General features: G+C 44.9%; 1 protein-coding gene across 2 annotated transcripts in view; it reads left to right on the top strand.

Annotated features, from left to right (window-relative positions):
* Positions 1 to 5305: 5305 nt before the first annotated feature.
* The window catches only part of KLHL2 (kelch like family member 2), a 37233-nt gene continuing 23028 nt past the window's right edge, over positions 5306 to 19510 (top strand). Inside the window, exons 1-4 of one of the 2 annotated variants that reach the window (XM_081875350.1) lie at positions 5306 to 5652; positions 11452 to 11577; positions 14123 to 14229; positions 16477 to 16598. In XM_081875350.1, coding sequence (XP_081731476.1) covers positions 5624 to 5652; positions 11452 to 11577; positions 14123 to 14229; positions 16477 to 16598 — 384 coding nt within the window. In that variant the 5' untranslated portion in view covers positions 5306 to 5623. Of the gene's footprint in view, positions 5653 to 11451; positions 11578 to 14122; positions 14230 to 16373; positions 16599 to 19510 lie in introns of those variants that run through there. The other variant, XM_081875351.1, reaches the window with a different exon arrangement.

The following is a 19510-nucleotide window of genomic DNA, read 5'->3' as shown; positions in this document are numbered from 1 at the left end:
AAGCTCCGCCTCCCTGTCTGGGTTGCCGGAGAAGCGAAGAGAGGCGTGGCCTAAGGAGGGAGGCGTGGCTATGCGCCTGGCCAAAGCGGACGAGCGCAGGGTGCTGGCGGCTTGGCGGCGGCTCTGTAGGGACGCCAGTCCGACCTACAGATTGGATTTGAGACTTTTATTTACAGTGGTACTTCGGGTTAAGTACTTAATTCGTTCCGGAGGTTCCGTACTTAACCTGAAACTGTTCTTAACCTGAAGCACCACTTTAGCTAATGCGGCCTCCTGCTGCCGGAGCACGATTTCTGTTCTCATCCTGAAGCAAAGTTCTTAACCTGAAGCACTATTTCTGGCTTAGTGGAGTGTGTAACCTGAAGCGTATGTAACCCGAGGTACCACTGTATTACCGTATATTTTTTGCAGGCGAAGTGCATGCCAAGGATGGCGCTAAAGAAGCAATGGTTATTTAAATGAGGGTTCCTCCTGATTACACAGCAGGGAGATGAGAACAGCCGCGTTCACACGCCGCACGTTTAAGGCGCTATGGTACCGCATTGAACACTCACAGCTTCTCGCAAAGCATACTGAGATTTGTAGTTTGTTAAGCGTGGTGAGTCCTGCCAACCTAGCAGTTCGAAAGCACGTCAAAGTGCAAGTACAGTGGTACCTCGGGTTACATACACTTCCGGTTACGCTTCAGGTTACAGACTCCACTAACGCAGGAATAGTACCTCGGGTTAAGAACTTTGCTTCAGGATGAGAACAGAAATCGTGCTCCGGCGGCAGCAGGAGGCCCCATTAGCTAAAGTGGCGCTTCAGGTTAAGAACAGTTTCAGGTTAAGAATGGACCTCTGGAACGAATTAAGTACTTAACCCGAGGTAGATAAATAGGTACCGCTCCGGCAGGAAGGTAAACGACGCTTCCATGCGCTGCTCTGGTTTCACCAGAAGTGGCTTAGTCATTGCTGGCCACATGACTCGGAAAAACTGTGGACAAACGTCAGCTCCCTCAACCAGTAAAGCAAGATGAGCGCCACAACCCCAGAGTCGTTCGTGACTGGACTTAACTGTCAGGGGTCCTTTATAGTTGATTGGGAGCCCAAAGAGGAGGTGGCAAGGCAGGTCAGAGGTTGCAGGACCACACACAGGACCACACACAAACTTCAGGTGAGCAGGATAGGTTTCAGTGTATCTGAAGAAGTGTGCATGCACACAAAAGCTTATACCCAGAACAAACTTAGTTGGTCTCTAAGGAGCTACTGGACAATTTTTTAATTTACAGTGGTGCCCCGCAAGACGAACGCCTCGGAAGACGAAAAACTCGCTAGACGAAGGAGTTTTTCATTTTCTTAGCCGCTTCGCAAGACGCATCTCCCTATGGGCTTGCTTCGCAAAATGTATTATGGCTTCTGCCTTCATAGACAAAGACACATGACATATGATCCTAATTTAGCAGGTAAAAGGTAAAGGTACCCCTAACCGTTAGGTCCAGTTGCGGACGACTCTGGGGTTATGCACTCATCTCACTCAATAGGCCAAGGGAGCCAGCGTTTGTCCGCTGACAGCTTCCGGGTCATGTGGCCAGCATGACTAAGCTGAAGGTATATGAAATGCAAGAGGCTGCGATAATTATCTCAAAGCTTAATTCTAAAAATTATTACAGTAAGCAATCACAAAACACTACTGATAACTTAAATATCCTGACATTTGTGAACTAATTAACACCTGTAAAATAATCATTGTGTCATCTTTGCTTCAAGCCGTAGGTGACAGATTACCAACTTGTAATTCAACAGTTCATGCTGGGGGTTTCCTTTCAAGTTTATCTGTGCAAGAATGGTCACTTTAAGGCAAGTAACTGTGTCCTGTAACATTAAGACATTATCCTACTGGGTTCTGAATATTTCCATTTCTGATGTCAGATTTCTGTCTACTTAAGAGTGTCTGGTTGCTATTGTGATACTATATTTGGCCCTGTAATAGTGTTGCCTAAGAATTTACAGCAATGATGAAGAGGTGGACACTGATATGGGATTACTATCATAATCCTTCTTGCCTAACTACATAGAGACAGACTGAGACTACTTAAAAATTGGAGTGACTGCTCATGAGCCTGATTCCACTAACTTGCTGACCCAGGCCATGCATGGAGACAGCTGCCTCTGGAATGGATCCCGTCCGCAACCAGAGGTACCACTGTATTAAAGGTAAAGGGAGCCCTGACCATTAGGTCCAGTCGTGACCGACTCTGGGGTTGCGCGCTCATCTCGCTCTATAGGCTGAGGGAGCTGGCGTTTGTCCGCACATCTTCCGGGTCAAGTGGCCAGCATGACTAAGCCGCTTCTGGCGAGCCAGAGCAACACACGGAAACGCCGTTTACCTTCCCACCGGAGCGGTACCTATTTATCTACTTGCACTTTGACGTGCTTTCGAACTGCTAGGTTGGCAGGAGCAGGGACCGAACAACAGGAGCTCACCCGTCGCGGGGATTTGAACTGCTGACCTTCTGATCGGCAAGTCCTAGGCTCTGTGGTTTAACCCACAGCACCACCCGCTTAAAACAAGTTGCAATTGGAGAAATAAGTGGGACTCTTTCTCTGTATGTAAAGTTGTTGGCCGCCATCTGTCTCGAAAGAACAGGGGTCACAAGTCTGGGCAGTGTGTATGGAGGTCCTAGGCTGCCTAGATGGCAAGACCGCCACTCTTGTCCTCACTGATGTGGTTCAAAGGAAAGCAGAGCAATACGTTTGGCACCAGCTTGGCTGCAGGAGTTGCCAGAAGGAGGCGCACAAGGCACAATCCAACCATCTTAGGGACTCCTCTCTGCATTTATAGATGGCCTTGCAATGTGATGTAGTCTCTCTCTATATATGGTAGATGGGCTTGCAATCTGTGCTTGTTGAGGCTGATGGGAGTTGTGGTTCAGCAACATCTAGAGTGCCAAAGGTTCCCCACATCGGCCTTATCCCTTACCAAGTTTATTACTGCAATCCAAGGTTCATATCTGTATTCTGCCATGACACATCATCAAGCTACTATTGCAATTGAACCTGCCTGAGGTGGTTAAAAATACAAAGGAAATATCCATTTGTACTCTCCTGATTTTATTTATTTATGCAACATGCATGCAGGTCCCTGCTCTAAAGAGCTTGCCATATGAAATATAACACAGGGAAAATGTAAGTGAAGGGCAGGCAAGGAGACAGATGAGGATAACATGGATGTGTTATTTCCACCATCAAATCCACGTCTGACCACCAAGTTGCCCTGTTTGTTTGGCAGAGCATCTGTCTTGAATCACATGGCAGGACAGTCTCAAACAAAGAGTACAGGTAAAGGGACCCCTGACCATTAGGTCCAGTCGTGACCGACTCTGGGGTTGTGGTGCTAATCTTGCTTTATTGGCTGAGGGAGCCAGCGTACAGCTTCCGGGTCATGTGGCCAGCATGACTAAGCCGCTTCTGGCGAACCAGAGCAGCGCACGGAAACGCCGTTTACCTTCCCGCCGGAGCGGTACCTATTTATCTACTTGCACTTTGACGTGCTTTCGAACTGCTAGGTTGGCAGGAGCTGGGACCGAACAACGGGAGCTCACCCCATCATGGGGATTCGAACCACCAACCTTCTGATCAGCAAGTCCTACCACTCTGTGGTTTAACCCACAGCGCCACCCGCGTCCCGCCAAACAAAGAGTGCCAAGCCCATATTCCTAGCATATTCACCCTCCAGTGATGTCTATGCTGGAGTGCTCATGTCCACAGAAAGGAAGATGGCAGGATCCCCAGGGATGTGCTCTAGGAGGAGTCGGCTTCAAGCACCAGGCTCATTGGCAGACCAGCTCTGTCTTACAGAGATGTCTGCAAACATAACACGAAGGCTGGCAACATCAAGCCAGGTCATGTATCCATAGCAGTGACCAGAGGAGGAATGACCGCTGAGAGGAGAGCAGAGAAAAGAAACCTTCATCTACCCCAGCTGCAACAAAACATCTCTCCCCCTTATTGGTCTCTACAGCCACAGCAGGCACTGTAACTCTCCAACGGTTACAGGCACACTCTTCCATTGTCTCCTGAGAGAAACAGATGTGAACAGCCAACAAGAGCATCTGTTTTGAATGCACACGGTCCCTGCTCAATCCCCAGCATCTCATGATAGGACTGGGAGAGAATCCTGTCTGGCCCCTTGGAAGATGCTGCCGCGCAATGTAGACAGTACTGAGCTAGACGGACCATTGGTCTGACTCGCTATGAGGCAGCTTCCTGCGCTCCTAACTTTCCTGAACCAGCATTTGGTTCAGCTTTGATCAACGCTGTCATTCCTGAATTTCAGGGGGTAGGACTAGCTAACCCTTTTGGGTTCCTTTCCATCTCTACAATTCTATGATTGTACAAGGCGGTGCTGTGGGTTAAACCACAGAGCCTAGGTCTTGCTGATCAGAAGGTCGGCGGTTCAAATCCCCATGACATGGGGTGAGCTCCCGTTGCTCGGTCCCTGCTCCTGCCAACCTAGCAGTTTGAAAGCACATCAAAGTGCAAGTAGATAAATAGGTACCGCTCCGGCGGGAAGGTAAATGGTGTTTCCATGCGCTGCTCTGGTTCGCCAGAAGCGGCTTAGTCATGCTGGCCACATGACCTGGAAGCTGTACACTGGCTCCCTCAGCCAATAAAGCAAAATGAGTGCCACAACCCCAGAGTCGGACACAACTGGACCTAACGGTCAGGGGTCCCTTTACCTTTTCCTTACAGGGCCCACCAACCTGATTCAAAGCTGGACAAGGCTATTCATGGCTGTATCTAAACCTTGAAGCATAAGGAAAAGGGGGTTGAGGAGATACCTCACCCTAAACGGGAGGAGCATAGGAGGCAACTCCTAGGGGTCGTGGTCCCTTTGCCACCCCCAATAAAATACTGAATGTCCCAAGCCCCCCCCCCCCCGCCGCCAGTTGATGGGCATTGCCATTCAGATGAGGGGGTGCGCCGCGTCTTGTGATCGATTATGCAAGGCGGGGCTTATTTCCCTCCCCCAGCCTAATATTTTATTGAAGTTTGCACCCCTGGGGAGGAGAGAGTCGCCTTCCACTGCAAGATCCCTCCAGCCTCGCCTTTCCCCTCGCTGCCCCGCTCCCACCCCAGCGCCAGCTGCCGCCATCGCGAGCTGCGCCCGCGCCGCGCCTCCAGGACCGCGCAGGGAGGGGGGAGAGCGCGTAGGAGCCATTCCCTTCTCTCCCCGCCACCCCGCACCAAGTCGCGCGCTGACGTCGCGTCACACCCCCCCCCGCCCCCAATCCTCCCCCTCCTCCTGTTAGGATAGTCGGGCTAGGACCCCGGAAGTGCCGGCTTGGCGGAATCTGGGGAGAAAGCGTGGACAGCCAAGGCGGCGGCGGCGGCGGCAGGCGCAGGAGCTGCAACCCCGTCTGCACTTCGGTGCGGAGCAGCGCCGGAGGAGGAGGACCACGAGGCGGCGGAGGCGCTGCTGCTGCCGCCGCCGTGGGTGGGGGCGCCGCGCTCGCCTCGCCTGCCTCCCTCTGGGCGACCTGCCGGGGGTGTCCCAGCGCTCGCGGCTGGAATGGTGCTGGCGCCGGCGCGCGGTGCCCGCGTTCCCCGGAGAGAGCAGCCCGAGCGGAGGAGCCGCCGCGATGGAGATGCTGCTTCTGCAGCCGTTGGGGTGAGCGGCGCCGGCGGGGCTGGGCGCGCATGGGGGTCCGGGGGGGGAGAGGCGCTGGGCTGGGCCGCGCGTCATAACGATGCGAGGGATCCTGGAGAGGGCATCCACCACCACCTCGACAGAGCGTACTTTGGACCAGGCCTCGGCCCCGCCGCCGGTTGGGAATGGCCAAGGTCCGCTTTTGGGAACGAACGGAGCAGTTATTTCGGAGCCCCGGAGCACGGGCAGAGTTTGTTTCCTGTTCCCCAGAGGCCAGCCCGCAGGCGCCCCAGAGCAAAGGAAGTGGGGTTGGTATAGAAGGGTCGCCTTTGGGGCGATGCTCTCGGACGTGGAAGGGATGCTCCATGGTCCCACACCTTTTGGGGGCTGGCCGAGTGTCTGGAAACAGAAATGCACTCTGGACGTGCTCAGAAGCACTGCCCGTAGAATCAGTAAGTTCCAGGCCAAAACACTTTCTGGAACTGGACCCTGGCCTTAATGTAAGTATGGGCTGCTTTGAGGTAGCCTGTAGTCTAATTTTGTGGAACATTTCCATTCATTCTAAGTGAAAGGGAGCAGCTTTCAGGCAGGAGTTTTCTTGTTTGTCTGCCCTTCACACTTACCGGTCTGTATGTGCTCTTTTTAAATCCTAATGTGGGTTGGGGGCAAGCTAGCAAGAGAAGAACCAGTTTATCCTTGTTTGTTCTTTTGTTTGAATTAGTAACAATTTTCTATTGAATAGTAGTATGTTTGGCGCTTGCAGTGTGTTGGGTAAAGTACAGGAATGATGGTTTCTGCCTGTGAGGGCTATAGTTTTGTTCTGCACAATCACTTTAATTCTTTAGCTTGAAATAACTATTCTGTCCCCTGCCCCTCTGGTTTTTGTTCACTACTTCTAACACCCATGTATTGAAAGATTAGGGAAATGCACCCTAATATGTTTCAACTGCTGCTTTGAAAGAGATCCTGATAGCATTGTGAGTTTCTAGTTTAAGTCAGTGTCCCTCCCAGTGAGGTGCTAGAAGTGAAGACCTGTTGCCCATAGCTAAAAGACTCAGCAGGCAGGTTAGAGGATCCTCAAAGGCCCTTCTACTGATGCATGCCCCTGCTGTCAGATATTAGATGACACTAAGCAGAGAAAGGGCTTTCTTTGTGATTGTGCCTTCACTCTGGAATGCTCTCACCTGGTGCCTTGTTCGAGCTTTATGTGTCAAAACCTTATTATCCCAGGCTTCAAACAATTACTGATGCCGCTTTCTGAAACTTTGTGATTGTTGCTGTCCTAACATAGAAATATACAGTACTGAGTTATACCATCCGGTCTGGCCATCTCAGAAATGCATATACACTGATGGGCAACAGTTTTCAGGATTTCAGACCCAACCTGGAGTCTTCATTATTTAGAGCATCTACTGTACTGATCTCCTTCAAAGAAAAGTTAACTCAACCCAGAGCCAGCAAGGGTCTGTGAGTGGCTATATTTATTTCATTGTTTTTATTTTGGGGGGTTGCATATTAATGTTCATTATTTCATTAACTGGATCTTCCTGCTTTGTAAATAGATTATAAAATAAAATGCCATATTTCCCACTTGTCTGCCACTTTCCACGTAGGTTTTTGGCCTAGCCTGAGTTACAGAAAAGTAAGGTTTTGGGGGTAGTAGAAATCTCAATAACGCGGGGGGGGGGGACAGTTTGGAGAGGAGGGGGAGCTGGGAATGAAGCAGACAAGGCAGCTCCTTTGCTCCTGCATGATTTGGAGGGAATGGAGAACACAGGAGAAGAGACTATGGGTTGGATCCAGGTGAAGTTAGTTGCACTTAAGCTGCCTAATTTCAGTGATAACCAAATATGACTAATTTGTTCCATTCCATCAATTTCAGTAGGACTCAGTTCAACTAACTTCACCTGCATCCTGCTATATGTATGAATAAATAACCAGCTCAAATTGTTCAAGAATTACACATCCAAATAATGGATGTAAAGTGCTTCAGATAATGGTCGGTATCAGCAAAAAAAAAAAAAATTGCCATAGGTTAGAGGGTTGTGTGATCCCCAAAGATTCTAATGAGTTTTGTTAAGGTTCCTCCAAAGTCCTCTTTCTTGAAGCTAGGAAGGTGAAATGTATTGGAACAAGTTTAAGAATCCTCTGAAACAATTAATCCAAGGGGAAGCGAGCCTGTTGTTTGTCACATTAGATTGAAGAAGCTCTTCTGGGACGGACAGTTTTGTGCATGATGATAGAAAAGGGATGGATGGATGAGGTGCATATTAAGACCAGTGGTTCATCAGGTCCAGGTTTGGGGAGTCGTTGGCTCTCCAGTTGTTGCTGAACTACAATGCACATTGTCGTCGGCCTCTAGGCATGCATGCTAGGTCTGATGGGAGTTGTAGTTCGGCAATACCTGGAGGGCCAAAGGTCCTTCACACCTTATCTAGAATAACACCCTGTCTTCCATAGTGGCCTGCCAGATACCTCTTAGTGGGTAGGCTTCTAAGAAGGATATTTAAAGATTTCTGAGGTCAGTGGAGCTAGGGAAAGACGTATTGCTACCCATATACAGTGGTACCTCAGGTTAAGTACTTAATTCGTTCCGGAGGTCCGGACTTAACCTGAAACTGTTCTTAACCTGAAGCACCACTTTAGCTAATGGGGCCTCCTGCTGCTGCCGCGCCACCGGAGCACGATTTCTGTTCTCTTCCTGAAGCAAAGTTCTTAACCTGAAGCACTAGTTCTGGGTTAGCGGAGTCTGTAACCTGAAGTGTATGTAACCTGAAGCGTATGTAACCCGAGGTACCACTGTATATGTGTCGTAAGGAATGTGAAAGCAGATGTACGTGCCATGTCCCCAAACTAGGAGTTAAGTGTCTGTCTTGTAGTCTAAATGGCAACAGATCCCTTCCGTTTCCTGCACGGCAGACTGAGCATCTTGGCGGGAAGCGAGGAGCATCCCGCTGGCTGTTGTCTTATAATCAACCATGCAAGCAACACTGATAAATGTTAAGTTGTTTATCAGGCTTGATTCTTGGAATAGTGGATGGAATGAGGTAGAGGTGGGTGCCAATTGTATGTTACCACCTCTTTATAATGAGTTGTTGGACCGTTTTTTTGAGAATAGGATGCAACACAGTGTAATCCCCGTGTATTAAAAGATAAGCCCTACTGGAAAGGGGGGGGGGGACTGGCAAAGAAAATTAGCTGGGGCTCATGTTCTTTGGTGTCTCATAAAGTTTGACTCCTGGCCTTTTGTCATACAAACAGAGCCACTAAGTAGTTAAGAGCAGGGGCACTTCCTTGATTCTTAAAATGGTTTATTGAAGCAGAGGGGGAGGGTCCATATGTACACAAGCTAACTACCTGTAACTTTTCTTTGAGAGTTTCACAGCGATGTGGATTTTCTGGAAACCTTTTCTGTCCTAAATTTTCTGTCCTAAATTAACTAAGATCTACTTTAGCATGTTGAAGATATATTCAGTTAGCAAAGCTATTTTTTAAAAATAACCATGTCATTGTTGGTTTTATGTGCTGTTTGGAGTATTTAATTTTCCACTCAGTAGCCAGAATTATTTGAAATGAAGTGCTTTGTTCAGGAAAACAAGGCACACTTCATGTTGTTTACATGCGATATTCAAACATGTTAAAAACTTTACGTGGAAATTCGTATTTCGATACTTCTGAAATGTTTTTACTTTAAAATACTGTTAAGACATGACAGCTCAGTAGCATACACTTCGTTTACATTACAGTGGTACCTCTAGTTACAAACTTAATTTGTTCTGGAGGTCCGTTCTTAACGTGAAACTGTTCTTAACTAGAGGCGTGCTTTTGCTAATGGGGCCTCTTGCTGCTGCTGCGCTGCTGGCACACGATTTCCGTTCTCATCCGGGGGCAAAGTTCTCAACTCGAGGTAACTCTTCCAGGTTAGCGGAGTTTGTAACCTGAAGTGTTTGTAACATGAGGTGTTTGTAACTTGAGGTACCACTGTATTAACTTTTATTGTTAAAAGCTAAATACAGTATATTAATTTGCATTAGAATATAATTTTGGCATGCTTAAAGAACCATATATCAACAAGGGGCAGTGTCACAAGGCATACTAACTAATGTGTGTAGATGTAGATTTAGGTCTCTTAGCAAATTAAGATAGTTGCTGGGACCTTACCCATACTGTGCTAGCATCTTTCATTTCATTTATTAGACTTATTAGTCGCTTGCTGCTCAAAGTCTTCTATGTGCTCGATCTTGTCCTTGATCTTGTCCATTGCACTTCCTTGCAGTTTGTTGAAGAACTGTTGAGCTTTCAGAAGTTGGGCTGCACTGGGAGGACCTGTAGCTGGAAGCACCAGTTGGGCAAGCAGTGGTGCTTGCTGGATTGATCCTATATAAAAGATCTTAAAGTGGATGGGATCTCTTCCAGAACTGGCACTAAGCTAAAAGGAGTAATAGAAAAGTAGTCATAGAATTGGAAGGGACCCTGAGGATCATCTATACTGAATTTATATACTGCCCTATACTCATAGGTCTCAGGGCAGTTCTAGTCCAAACCATTGCAATGCAGGAATACGCAGCTGCCCTGAATGGGAATCAAACCTGCAACCTTGGCATTATCAGCACCACACACTAACCAACTGAGCTATTCAGGCAGGCAAGCCACAGAAAGGACAGGAAGAGAAAAGGATATTGAGCAACTGCAAAAATAAAAAATAAAATACCACGCATGTTCAACCTAATGTAATGGACTTGGTGATATATAGAGGCAATTTCCATAGCATGAGAGACTTTTAGTAACTAGAGGTTCAATGACTAGAAAACAATGTCTTTAAAAAGTTAATAAGAATGATGGTTTGAGCTGATCTATTTTCTTTGAAAGGCCAAGTTTGTCTTCCCCTTGATCTCTTTGGTGCTTGGATACAGACATTTGACAAGAAGGCTCTGCATTCACTGATTGATTGACTCACTTTGTTGCAGACATTCACTGTGACCTTTAGGACTGATTTGTTGGAAGGACAATCTGATCCTGATGCATTTGCACGGTACCTAGTGGCTCAAACTTGTGGAATAAGCCCTGTGCTTGCCTCTCTACTCTGACCTTTGGAGCAATTGCTAATATGTGATGTCCTGGGTTACAGAGCAGCTCTATTTGAACATAATGAGATATTGTCAGTGGCCATTCTTGCTGCCTTGATTGGCAGGCAGGGGGAAGTCTCCTCAAATGAAGTAGTGTGAGATATCAGGCCCATGTGTCGTCATACTAGCACAGCCCTCCAGATGTTGTGGGACTACAGTTCCCATCAGGCCAAGCCAGCATGGTTAGAGATGATGGAATTGCAACCCAAAACATCAGAAGGCAAGCAGGTTTGGGAAGGACATTGGGGCTCATGATTGGTCTATAGTGTATCATTTGCAGGTGCAGGTAAGTCATGGCACTAGGGCTTTTTTCTTTTTTTCAGATTTGGCTAAAGAGCACATCATTTTGACCTCTTTCCTTGCAATCTGTTAGTACATCTTGAGTAAGTATCCGTCAGAGCGACTCCTTTTAACTGGCACTGTTTTGATCTGCTATCAGTAATTTAATCTGATTATATATGGTTTTTTTTTTGTCTTTGAGCATTTATATGCATGGATCTAAATCGTTCAGAGGTTTGGGTTGTTTGTCCTGAGTGTTGAGGGCCTGGTCAAAGCAAAGTTCTGCACCTGGCTTCCTTTCTTCAGGTGGTGATGATGCGGAAGCTGCAGAAATGTAGGCAGTAAAACCTTTTAGCCCATGTTGGTGACAAACTCTCCAGCAGTCAGTTAATGAACCAGCCTTTCTTACTTGCAGATGTACCAAACTGTGCCAGCAGAAACCTCTGGATCTGAAAGATGATAATACCGAAAAGCACTGTCCTGTTACAGTGAACCCTTGGCATATGAAGAACGCTTTCAAAGTTATGAATGAATTAAGAAGGTACTACTTCTTGATATACACATAGTCTGATTGCTTGTCTGGTCATTCACTGAGCTTTGCCATTGATGGGATGTACAGGCTAGCATCATGTCCTAAGATGGGGTCTGGAGATTCTCTTCTGCATGCACAACTGTCTTCCCCTCAAAAGCAGCTCCCTAAAGAAAGTTGGTTTTCTTTTAGCGGGGCGGGGGGCGGGTTAAGGTGAGTTACATCTAGATAAACATTTCCATATGTAGAAGCCTACACTTCTGTATCCATTCATGGTGGTAGTTCTGCACCTTAAATGTGGGTTGCTACAAACTCTATGCAAAACAGGTGGTCTGGTTTCAAGCAGTGGGAACTCTGTGGCCCCAAGCTGTCCTCCCCCCTCCCTTCCATTTTCCCCAAAACCCTAAAGCTTACTGGGTGATTTTGGGCCAGCCCTATGGGGCATAACCTGCCCCATAGGAAAGAAAGTTATGAGAACTGTCTTGGGCCATGAGATAAATCCCATAATCCCTATTAGGATAGTTGCTGTGACAATAAAGTGTAGACGAAAGATGGGATAAAATGGTAAGAAATGGTTTTGTTTTTGAGCCTAGTTGGTGGTGTTGGTGCAGGGGCACTTCGGGGGCATAGTAACAGCATCACCTGTCACTTTTCTACTCTTTTTGTGTATAGTTCCCACATCCTTTGTTCAAAGTCTTGTGCACCCATGCCTGGAGTGGCACAAGTGTCTCTCCCTTTTTTGGCTCATGGCACCTTGATTTTGTTTGGAAGTAATACAATCACCGGTAGTTAGTAACTTCTAGCCTGATGGCATTATGAGACTTCTTCACCCATTATATTCATGGAGAGATTCTCATACAATGACTGGGGCCAGCCCTGGAGTTGGGGGTGGCGTTGTCCCCACTTTGGAAACTTTGTGCCAGTGTGGATATCTGCAGGGATGAAGTCTGCTCATGAGCAGGTGCTGCTCTCCAGAGCTAGGGCAGGTGACTTGCCTCTCCTTAGTTGTTGCAAGAGGACGCTGTCACACATATAACATGTAAACCTGCTTTGTAAGTCTCAGGGTTTTGTGAATAAGTTTGATTAGGACCTGCCATCTTGCGTGGACAAGAGGGTAAACTAGTCGGACATCCACAAATGTGCACAGCTATTCTGTGCACAGACTGCAGTCTACAGTGTGCTGTCTGCTAGGTCTTCTCCCAGCAGAAATAAGGGTCGCTGTATTGTATTCTGCATACATTTCATTCCTCATAACCAGAAATTCCTTGCCCTCATGTTTTTAAACCAAATGTCCTTGAGTTCATTTGCCTCTTTAAAATTCAGTTTGGAGGGACACACTTAATGTTCAACTTCTTCCATTTATAGGCAAATTGAATCTTGGCAAATAGTATGAAACTATCTGTATATTAATAAATTGTTGTTTTGCCTCTCTGAGCTTTACCCATCCTGCAAGTGATTCTGCCATCTGTCTTGCCTCTTCCTGCTTTGAACACACCCCAATAAAAATTTTTCGTTCCTTTGAATGGCTTGAATTTAGCTTGTGTTTGGCTATGTTATTATGAAAGTGTTGTTATGTTATTGTTTTGCTGTGTTGTTATGAAATTGTTTTTTTGTAGTGTATGTTTAAAATGCGTCCTGCTTCTTTGTTGTAAGCTGCTTTGAGCTTGGTTGGGGTGTGTGTGTGTGTGTGTGTGTGTGTGTGTGTAAAAAGTGGCATACAAGTAAAATGAATGAATGAGGGATCTAGGGGAAAGGTCCAGGTAGTGAAACCATGTATGGTCCTAATTCAGTGACTAGAACATCGGGTCAATATTTTTGAGTTTGAGGTTCATTGTGTGATGTTGGACAGGCAGCTGTCTTTTGCCCTTGGTTCTCCATCTGTAAAATAGGAATACCAATGAAGTTAATAGTTCTTAATAAGATGAAGGTGTGATTAGTGGAGAGCTGCAGATGTGATGCAATAAAAATAAAGTGAGAGAGACATGTTAATGGTGGCATCATCCGCTACCAAGAGGAGCCGTAAGCTTCTGGACTTTGGCTGCACTCTCCTCATTTTATTTTTTAAAATGCGGGGGGGGGGACTGATATTGGTGGGGTTTAGCAAAACTCCCTGTTCCCAATTGGTAACTTTCATCAACATGGGTAATCGTTATACTTTTTCAAATGCATCTGGAAATTAAATACTGTATATCTTAAAAGCTTCTTGGGGAGAGTATATAATATTAGCAGCTTCATAGCAGGTGCTGTTTGGGAATTCTAAGAAACCAAAAAAATTAATGCAGTTTTTAAATTAGAGTTAATTAATGCAGTTTTTAATTAAGAGTTTTAAAAGTCTTCCATCTTAATTCAGAATGGCATCTGATTATATCCAAACATAGATAAAAACCTGCTCCTTGATCTCAGGCACCAGCATACAGAATTTGGTTATGATATCTCAAGGGGGGGTCCGAATACAGAGCACACAAGCAGCTTTCCAAAACAGACAGTAGACGTTTGCTTTCTTCCAGATTCTGCATTGTTCACAACTCATCCTCTTCTTTTCTCATTTTCTACATAGTCAAAATTTGTTGTGTGATGTGACAATAGTAGCTGAAGACATGGAAATTGCAGCTCATAGAGTTGTGTTAGCAGCTTGCAGCCCATACTTCCATGCCATGTTTACAGGTACTGTACTACTTTTTTTCTTACTTCTTGAAACTATAGCATAGCTAAATGAGTATACAAGGTCAAAACACTGCAGCGGAAATGGAATTGGGAGGGGTTGGGGGGGTGAGAGAGTGTTGAGACATCAGTTGCAATATTTGAAAATGTCAAGCTATTAACAGGCATGGAGGACTTAATGACTTTGCCATCTTATTGCTGGAGTTCATGTTTTAGTATTCTTTGCATAACTCTAAGTGACAGCTGGACTGTATATCTTGCCGTAAATTATCAATGCCAGCTGGGGTTTTACTCCTTTTCTCTCTCTCCTTGCACTGCTTATGCTGTGTGTTTAAGGCTAAAATGTTAGTGGGTTTTCAGGGCACAAGAATGGTTGCATTTGTCTTTGGGGTTGGCGTGCAGATGACCTTCCAGCTGTTGTGCTCTGAATTCCAAACCAGCATGACCAGTGGCCAGGAATGGTGGGAACTGTAGCCCAACCTCATACAGAGGGCCACAGATTCACAGTCTCTTCTTTAGATGACTTCAGTGTCGTTTAGGATAAATATTCAGTCAGTCATCAGGAAAGTATTAGTATTGAAGCTCTGACTAAGCCTCCTTTCCCTTTATACTAAAGTTTCTGACCTTAGGAATTCTTATTTTCAGACCAAGTCTGCATTATTTTGATTCAGGTGTCTTCTTAAAAGATAGATGAAAGAAAAATATGGAGTTCTCATACAAGTTAGAGATTATTCCGTCAGCTTAAATGCTTTTGTTTGATGTGTGTAATCAAATACTAGGTAGTCCATTGTTATGACCGGCTGTGGCTGTGGCTGAACACATTCCCTGATGGCTCTGGTCTCCCTTTACATGCCATTTTTATTTGGAAAATTATGATCCATCTTTGAGTCTTCAGAGGGGCCACCATGGTGGCTTTCAGATGTAATACAAGTAAAAAATGGTATATGCAATGGAATAATTAACAATGGCAGCAAGAGAACAGCAAAAAAAACCCCCTCAGTTTAAAAATTCACCTCTGTCTGTCCCATCTTCCGTTGCAATTGGGTTATGTGCTCTGGCTTCACAGGCAGGAGTTTTAGCATCTCTGTTGCCTATGCATGTGTAGAGTCTGGGAGTTTTTTGTTCCACTCAGAAAACATATTCCAAAAGGACCAAACTACTGACTATCCGGCTAGAATTCTAGTTCGGAGACTATTTCCTTCCTATCTCATCTGCCTTGTTTTGTAATTCTTTCCCATACTGCAGGGGTAGCCAACGTGGTATACTCCAGATGTTGTTCAACTCCAGTTCCCATTAGCCTATGCCAGCAGGCAGGGCTGATGGGAGCTGGAGTCTAGCAACACCTTGTTGGCTACACCTGCCAGGCACAATGGGCTGTATCCAACTAAGTAGGATTGATGTTGGATACAGCCCAATTACATTGGGGCTGTATACTACAGGTTGCAGTAGGCTTATGCCTGCTGTTGAGCAGAAGCAGTCAATCAATATCTTTATTGTGGTCAAAGACCAGAGCAGAAGCAGTTAAATATACCTTGGACAAACTTCATTGCTATTAGAGGCACTGGCTTTTTCTGGTCTTGAAGTCTTGTTCTGAATCCTCTTCTCTTGCAAATATTTGTGCTGGCACTGCAGATGGTCTTCATGACCAGCCTTTCAGCCTCCACAAGCTGACACCATATTTCCCTATTTTCTGGCTAGAGGTGAAATTGTTTTGAGAGACAGTGAATCAAATACTGCTGCAAATAATCCTCCTTGTGGGCTGCTAGAATTTTCTAAGACAGTTTCTACTGGTATTTTTTAAATATATTGGAAGCTCATTGTATCAAGTCGTTATTCCAGTTCGTATGAGTGCTTTGGTGCCCTTTCTGCATCGTTGTCATGTTCTGAGTTTTACGAACCCATGAAGTTTTTAGGCCTGAAATTACAAATAGATATAGACATTTTAGACTGGCATCCAAGGTTGTCAGAGTTTTGTGCAGATCATAGCAGGAAACATAGCTAAACCTGATGGTTGCTCCATAAATTCAAAATATTTTTCCAGCACTTTGTGGTTTTTATTGGGGATGAGGGGGTGTCTTCCGAAAAGAGACACACTGATCTATATAGCTTCGTTCTGGAGAATAAGCTTTTCCTTTCTCTTCTCTTAGAGGAAAGTTTTTGTGCTGAGGAAGCCACCTGGAACTTCAACATGTTGATGCCAATTGCCAGTATCTGATTAAATTAACAGAGCTATACAACCATGTATTATAGGTGAAATGAGCGAGAGTCAGGCAAAGAGAGTTCGAATAAAGGAAGTTGATGGATGGACCCTTAAGATGCTCATTGAATATGTTTACACTGCTGAAATTCAGCTTACAGAGGAAAATGTACAGGTGAGTAGGAGGATACTGTCAACTCATCCTTTAATGGTATGCATAATGACACAAAAAGTAAGGCACTCCCCCATCCCTGTGAGGGTAATGACATTTATTTTTAGCATCTTAGTCATAAGAAGGATGTGTGCTTTTTAATAGCATTTATGTGATCTTATAGCACTTCTTTTTCTTGTTCAGAATAACTGATACAGAACTTGCACTTTAAAGTCACCTGCTGTTTTACAGTCCTCAACAAGCCGTTTGGTAATTGTAGATCAAATATAATGGCCAGTCTTGGAAACAGTTGAGAAAGCAGTGGCTTGAAAGGGTAATGTTAAATACGCTGCATTTGGGTATAAATCTTTGCTGATGCACGTCAGAAGCTCTAGTGTAGCAAAAAGGGGCAAAGTTTGAATATGGATGTCAAATATACATATTGGTATCTATCATATTTAAATTGTCATGCATTCATTGCACTCGCTGCTGAAGTGGCCAGCAACAGCTAAATAAATAGCAAATTTTTGTTCTGCATTCTAGAGGAGCTCAAAAACACACACAGAGGAACAGGTTTATTAGTTGTCCAGGTTTTTAACTAAATAGGCATAATCAGCCAGCTTTCTAAATGAGAAGGCTGAACTCTGTTGTTGTTGTTGTTGTTGTTGTTGTTGTTGTTGTTTTATTGATTTCCATTTTATAACAACAATTACAAAACAAAAACAAAACTCAATTTCCCCCCGCTTCCCCCTTCCAGAATGGATCAGTCTGTTTAATTTGCCAAAGTCCAGTCCGTGCCATTCTTCAGGATTATCAGTAAAGCATTTTATTAAAGGATGCCATATTTCAGCAAAATCATCTACATAATTTGTATCATTCAGTGCATGTCATCTCTTTGTTAATTTATCTGATGCAGCAATCAACCATACGTTCTGTTTCCAATGAGAAATACACAGATGTTCCAGTCCCTTCCAATTCTTTGCCACTACTGGGCATGCTGCTACTAAAATAAAATTAATTGGTTCTTTATAACAGAGGTCAGGTTGCCCTTCTTTAGAAATGATTAATCCAAGCTTGGGGTACATTCCGTATGTTGACCTGTAATACAGCTTTTTTCCTGTAAATACCCTCTGCTGAGGGTCAGGGAACAGGTACGTGTGTGTGTGTGTGTGTGTGTGTGTGTGTGTGTGTGTGTGTGATGCAGCCTGCTTTGTGCCTCCTAAGCTAGCCTGCTATCTGACTGCAGTAGAAGATACTGTCCCATCACCAGTCGTGAAATAAGATTCAGCCACCGGTCTGGTCAGCTTCTGTATCTTTAATAGAGAGAGGGGTCTTTCCCCTTGGGCTGCAAAATGTCTTCGGCCAGCCTGGTTCCTGGAAAAACTTACTGACCTGAATGCTGATTTCCTTAGTTCCGCAGATAATGATAAGACTTAAAATGTCACACTAGCATTGCCTAATTGTTGCAACAATGTACTTAAGACCCTAGTGCAGTCTTAAATAGAATAATATCACTGTTGGTACTGCCACATCCTTACTCGCTGCAGAACTGCTATGAGCTATGACTACTGCAATAGCCATCCCTACAGATTAGGAAAAATGATTGTTCGCTTACCAGAAATCAGATGCCCATCTCTTTAGTGATTTGAGGGATTTGGGTTTCACTTTGCGAGCTCTGGTTTCTTACCTTACTAATCTTTCAGTGTATAATGTTCAGCGTTTGCAGTACTCAGGCTCAGCCGAGGTGGTAAATGTCATTGCTTATTAGGTCAAACTGTGGCATGTAAGAGTAGCAGAGATCTTGGTGCAGCAACATCAGCCATTATTCATGGACACTCTTCATCCAGCTTTATATACTGTTTATGATTCCAGCCTACATACTGCAATAATAAGCCATCCAATGTGCTGTTATTACATTTCCTGAGTATCCATCTGGATCGCAGTATCTAACACAGTATTAATGATGGCAGCTGGTGTAGTCAACCTTTAACTCAAGCTTGTTTCCAAATCTGCCTAAAGATTCTTCTGCCTGGAAGGCCTCTGTGCATGTTTTTTAGTTAGAGTTGTGATGTGGCGCTTTGACACCAATGTAGGATCATATAATTGTAGAGTTGGAAGGAATCCCAAGGGTCATCTAGTCCAACTGGCCAGTTGCCCTGAGAGGAGGGAAGGTGTAGGTCTCGATTTTAACCGCAAAAGGGGTACATGACTTGTCTTCCTGTAGCCCTCAAGTGCTTACACACCACCTCCTTTTAGCTAAGCTTTGATGCTGGAAGTCTGTTTGGGAAAGGGAAAAGTGTTAAGAGTTGCAGGGAGGTGAACAGTGGGTGCAGTGACAGTACAGCGCCTCTCACCTGTGCTCCTCTTTTTCTGTTAAATTTGATTGCCACTCCCTATGTGAATAGCTGTTTTTGCATATATGATATACACATGCGCACACATACACACACAGTCAGCAAGAGAATGACTTCTGTTATATAGCCAACATTTGGTATTCTGTTGCACTTACAAGTTGCTTCTTCGTTTTCACATATTGTTCGTTTTCACAAAATGTCTTTCCGAAGTCATTGGGATTGGTACCTAATGCATTGATTACATGGAGATCCCCCATTGCCAAAGCTCTTTTATAAGCAGTTCGTTTTATATTTGTACTTGTAGCCTGTCTTCCACAAAACATAAGTCTCCAAGGGATTTGCAGTCTCTGCAAAGAGTGATGAAGGGGGGGGGGGAAGGACAACTATTTCCCCTGAATTAGGAAGGAGTTAGAAGTAATTAAAACCTTACATTTTATTCATTTATGAAACTCTTAGTTCATATCCATCTCCAGCTAAAAGTAATTGTTTACTTGATTATGTTAATGGAGATGAAATGTGTGGGTTTCCATGTTTAGGACTGAGCCAGTACAGCAGAGCTTATTTCGTGAAAAGTTTCCTGTA

The sequence above is a fragment of the Podarcis erhardii genome, assembly GCF_964252035.2.
Source record: "Podarcis erhardii genome assembly, chromosome: 9".
NCBI lineage: Eukaryota > Metazoa > Chordata > Lepidosauria > Squamata > Lacertidae > Podarcis > Podarcis erhardii.
The sequence above is the reverse complement of the archived record's forward strand: the minus strand, read 5'-3'. Positions and strand labels throughout refer to the sequence as shown.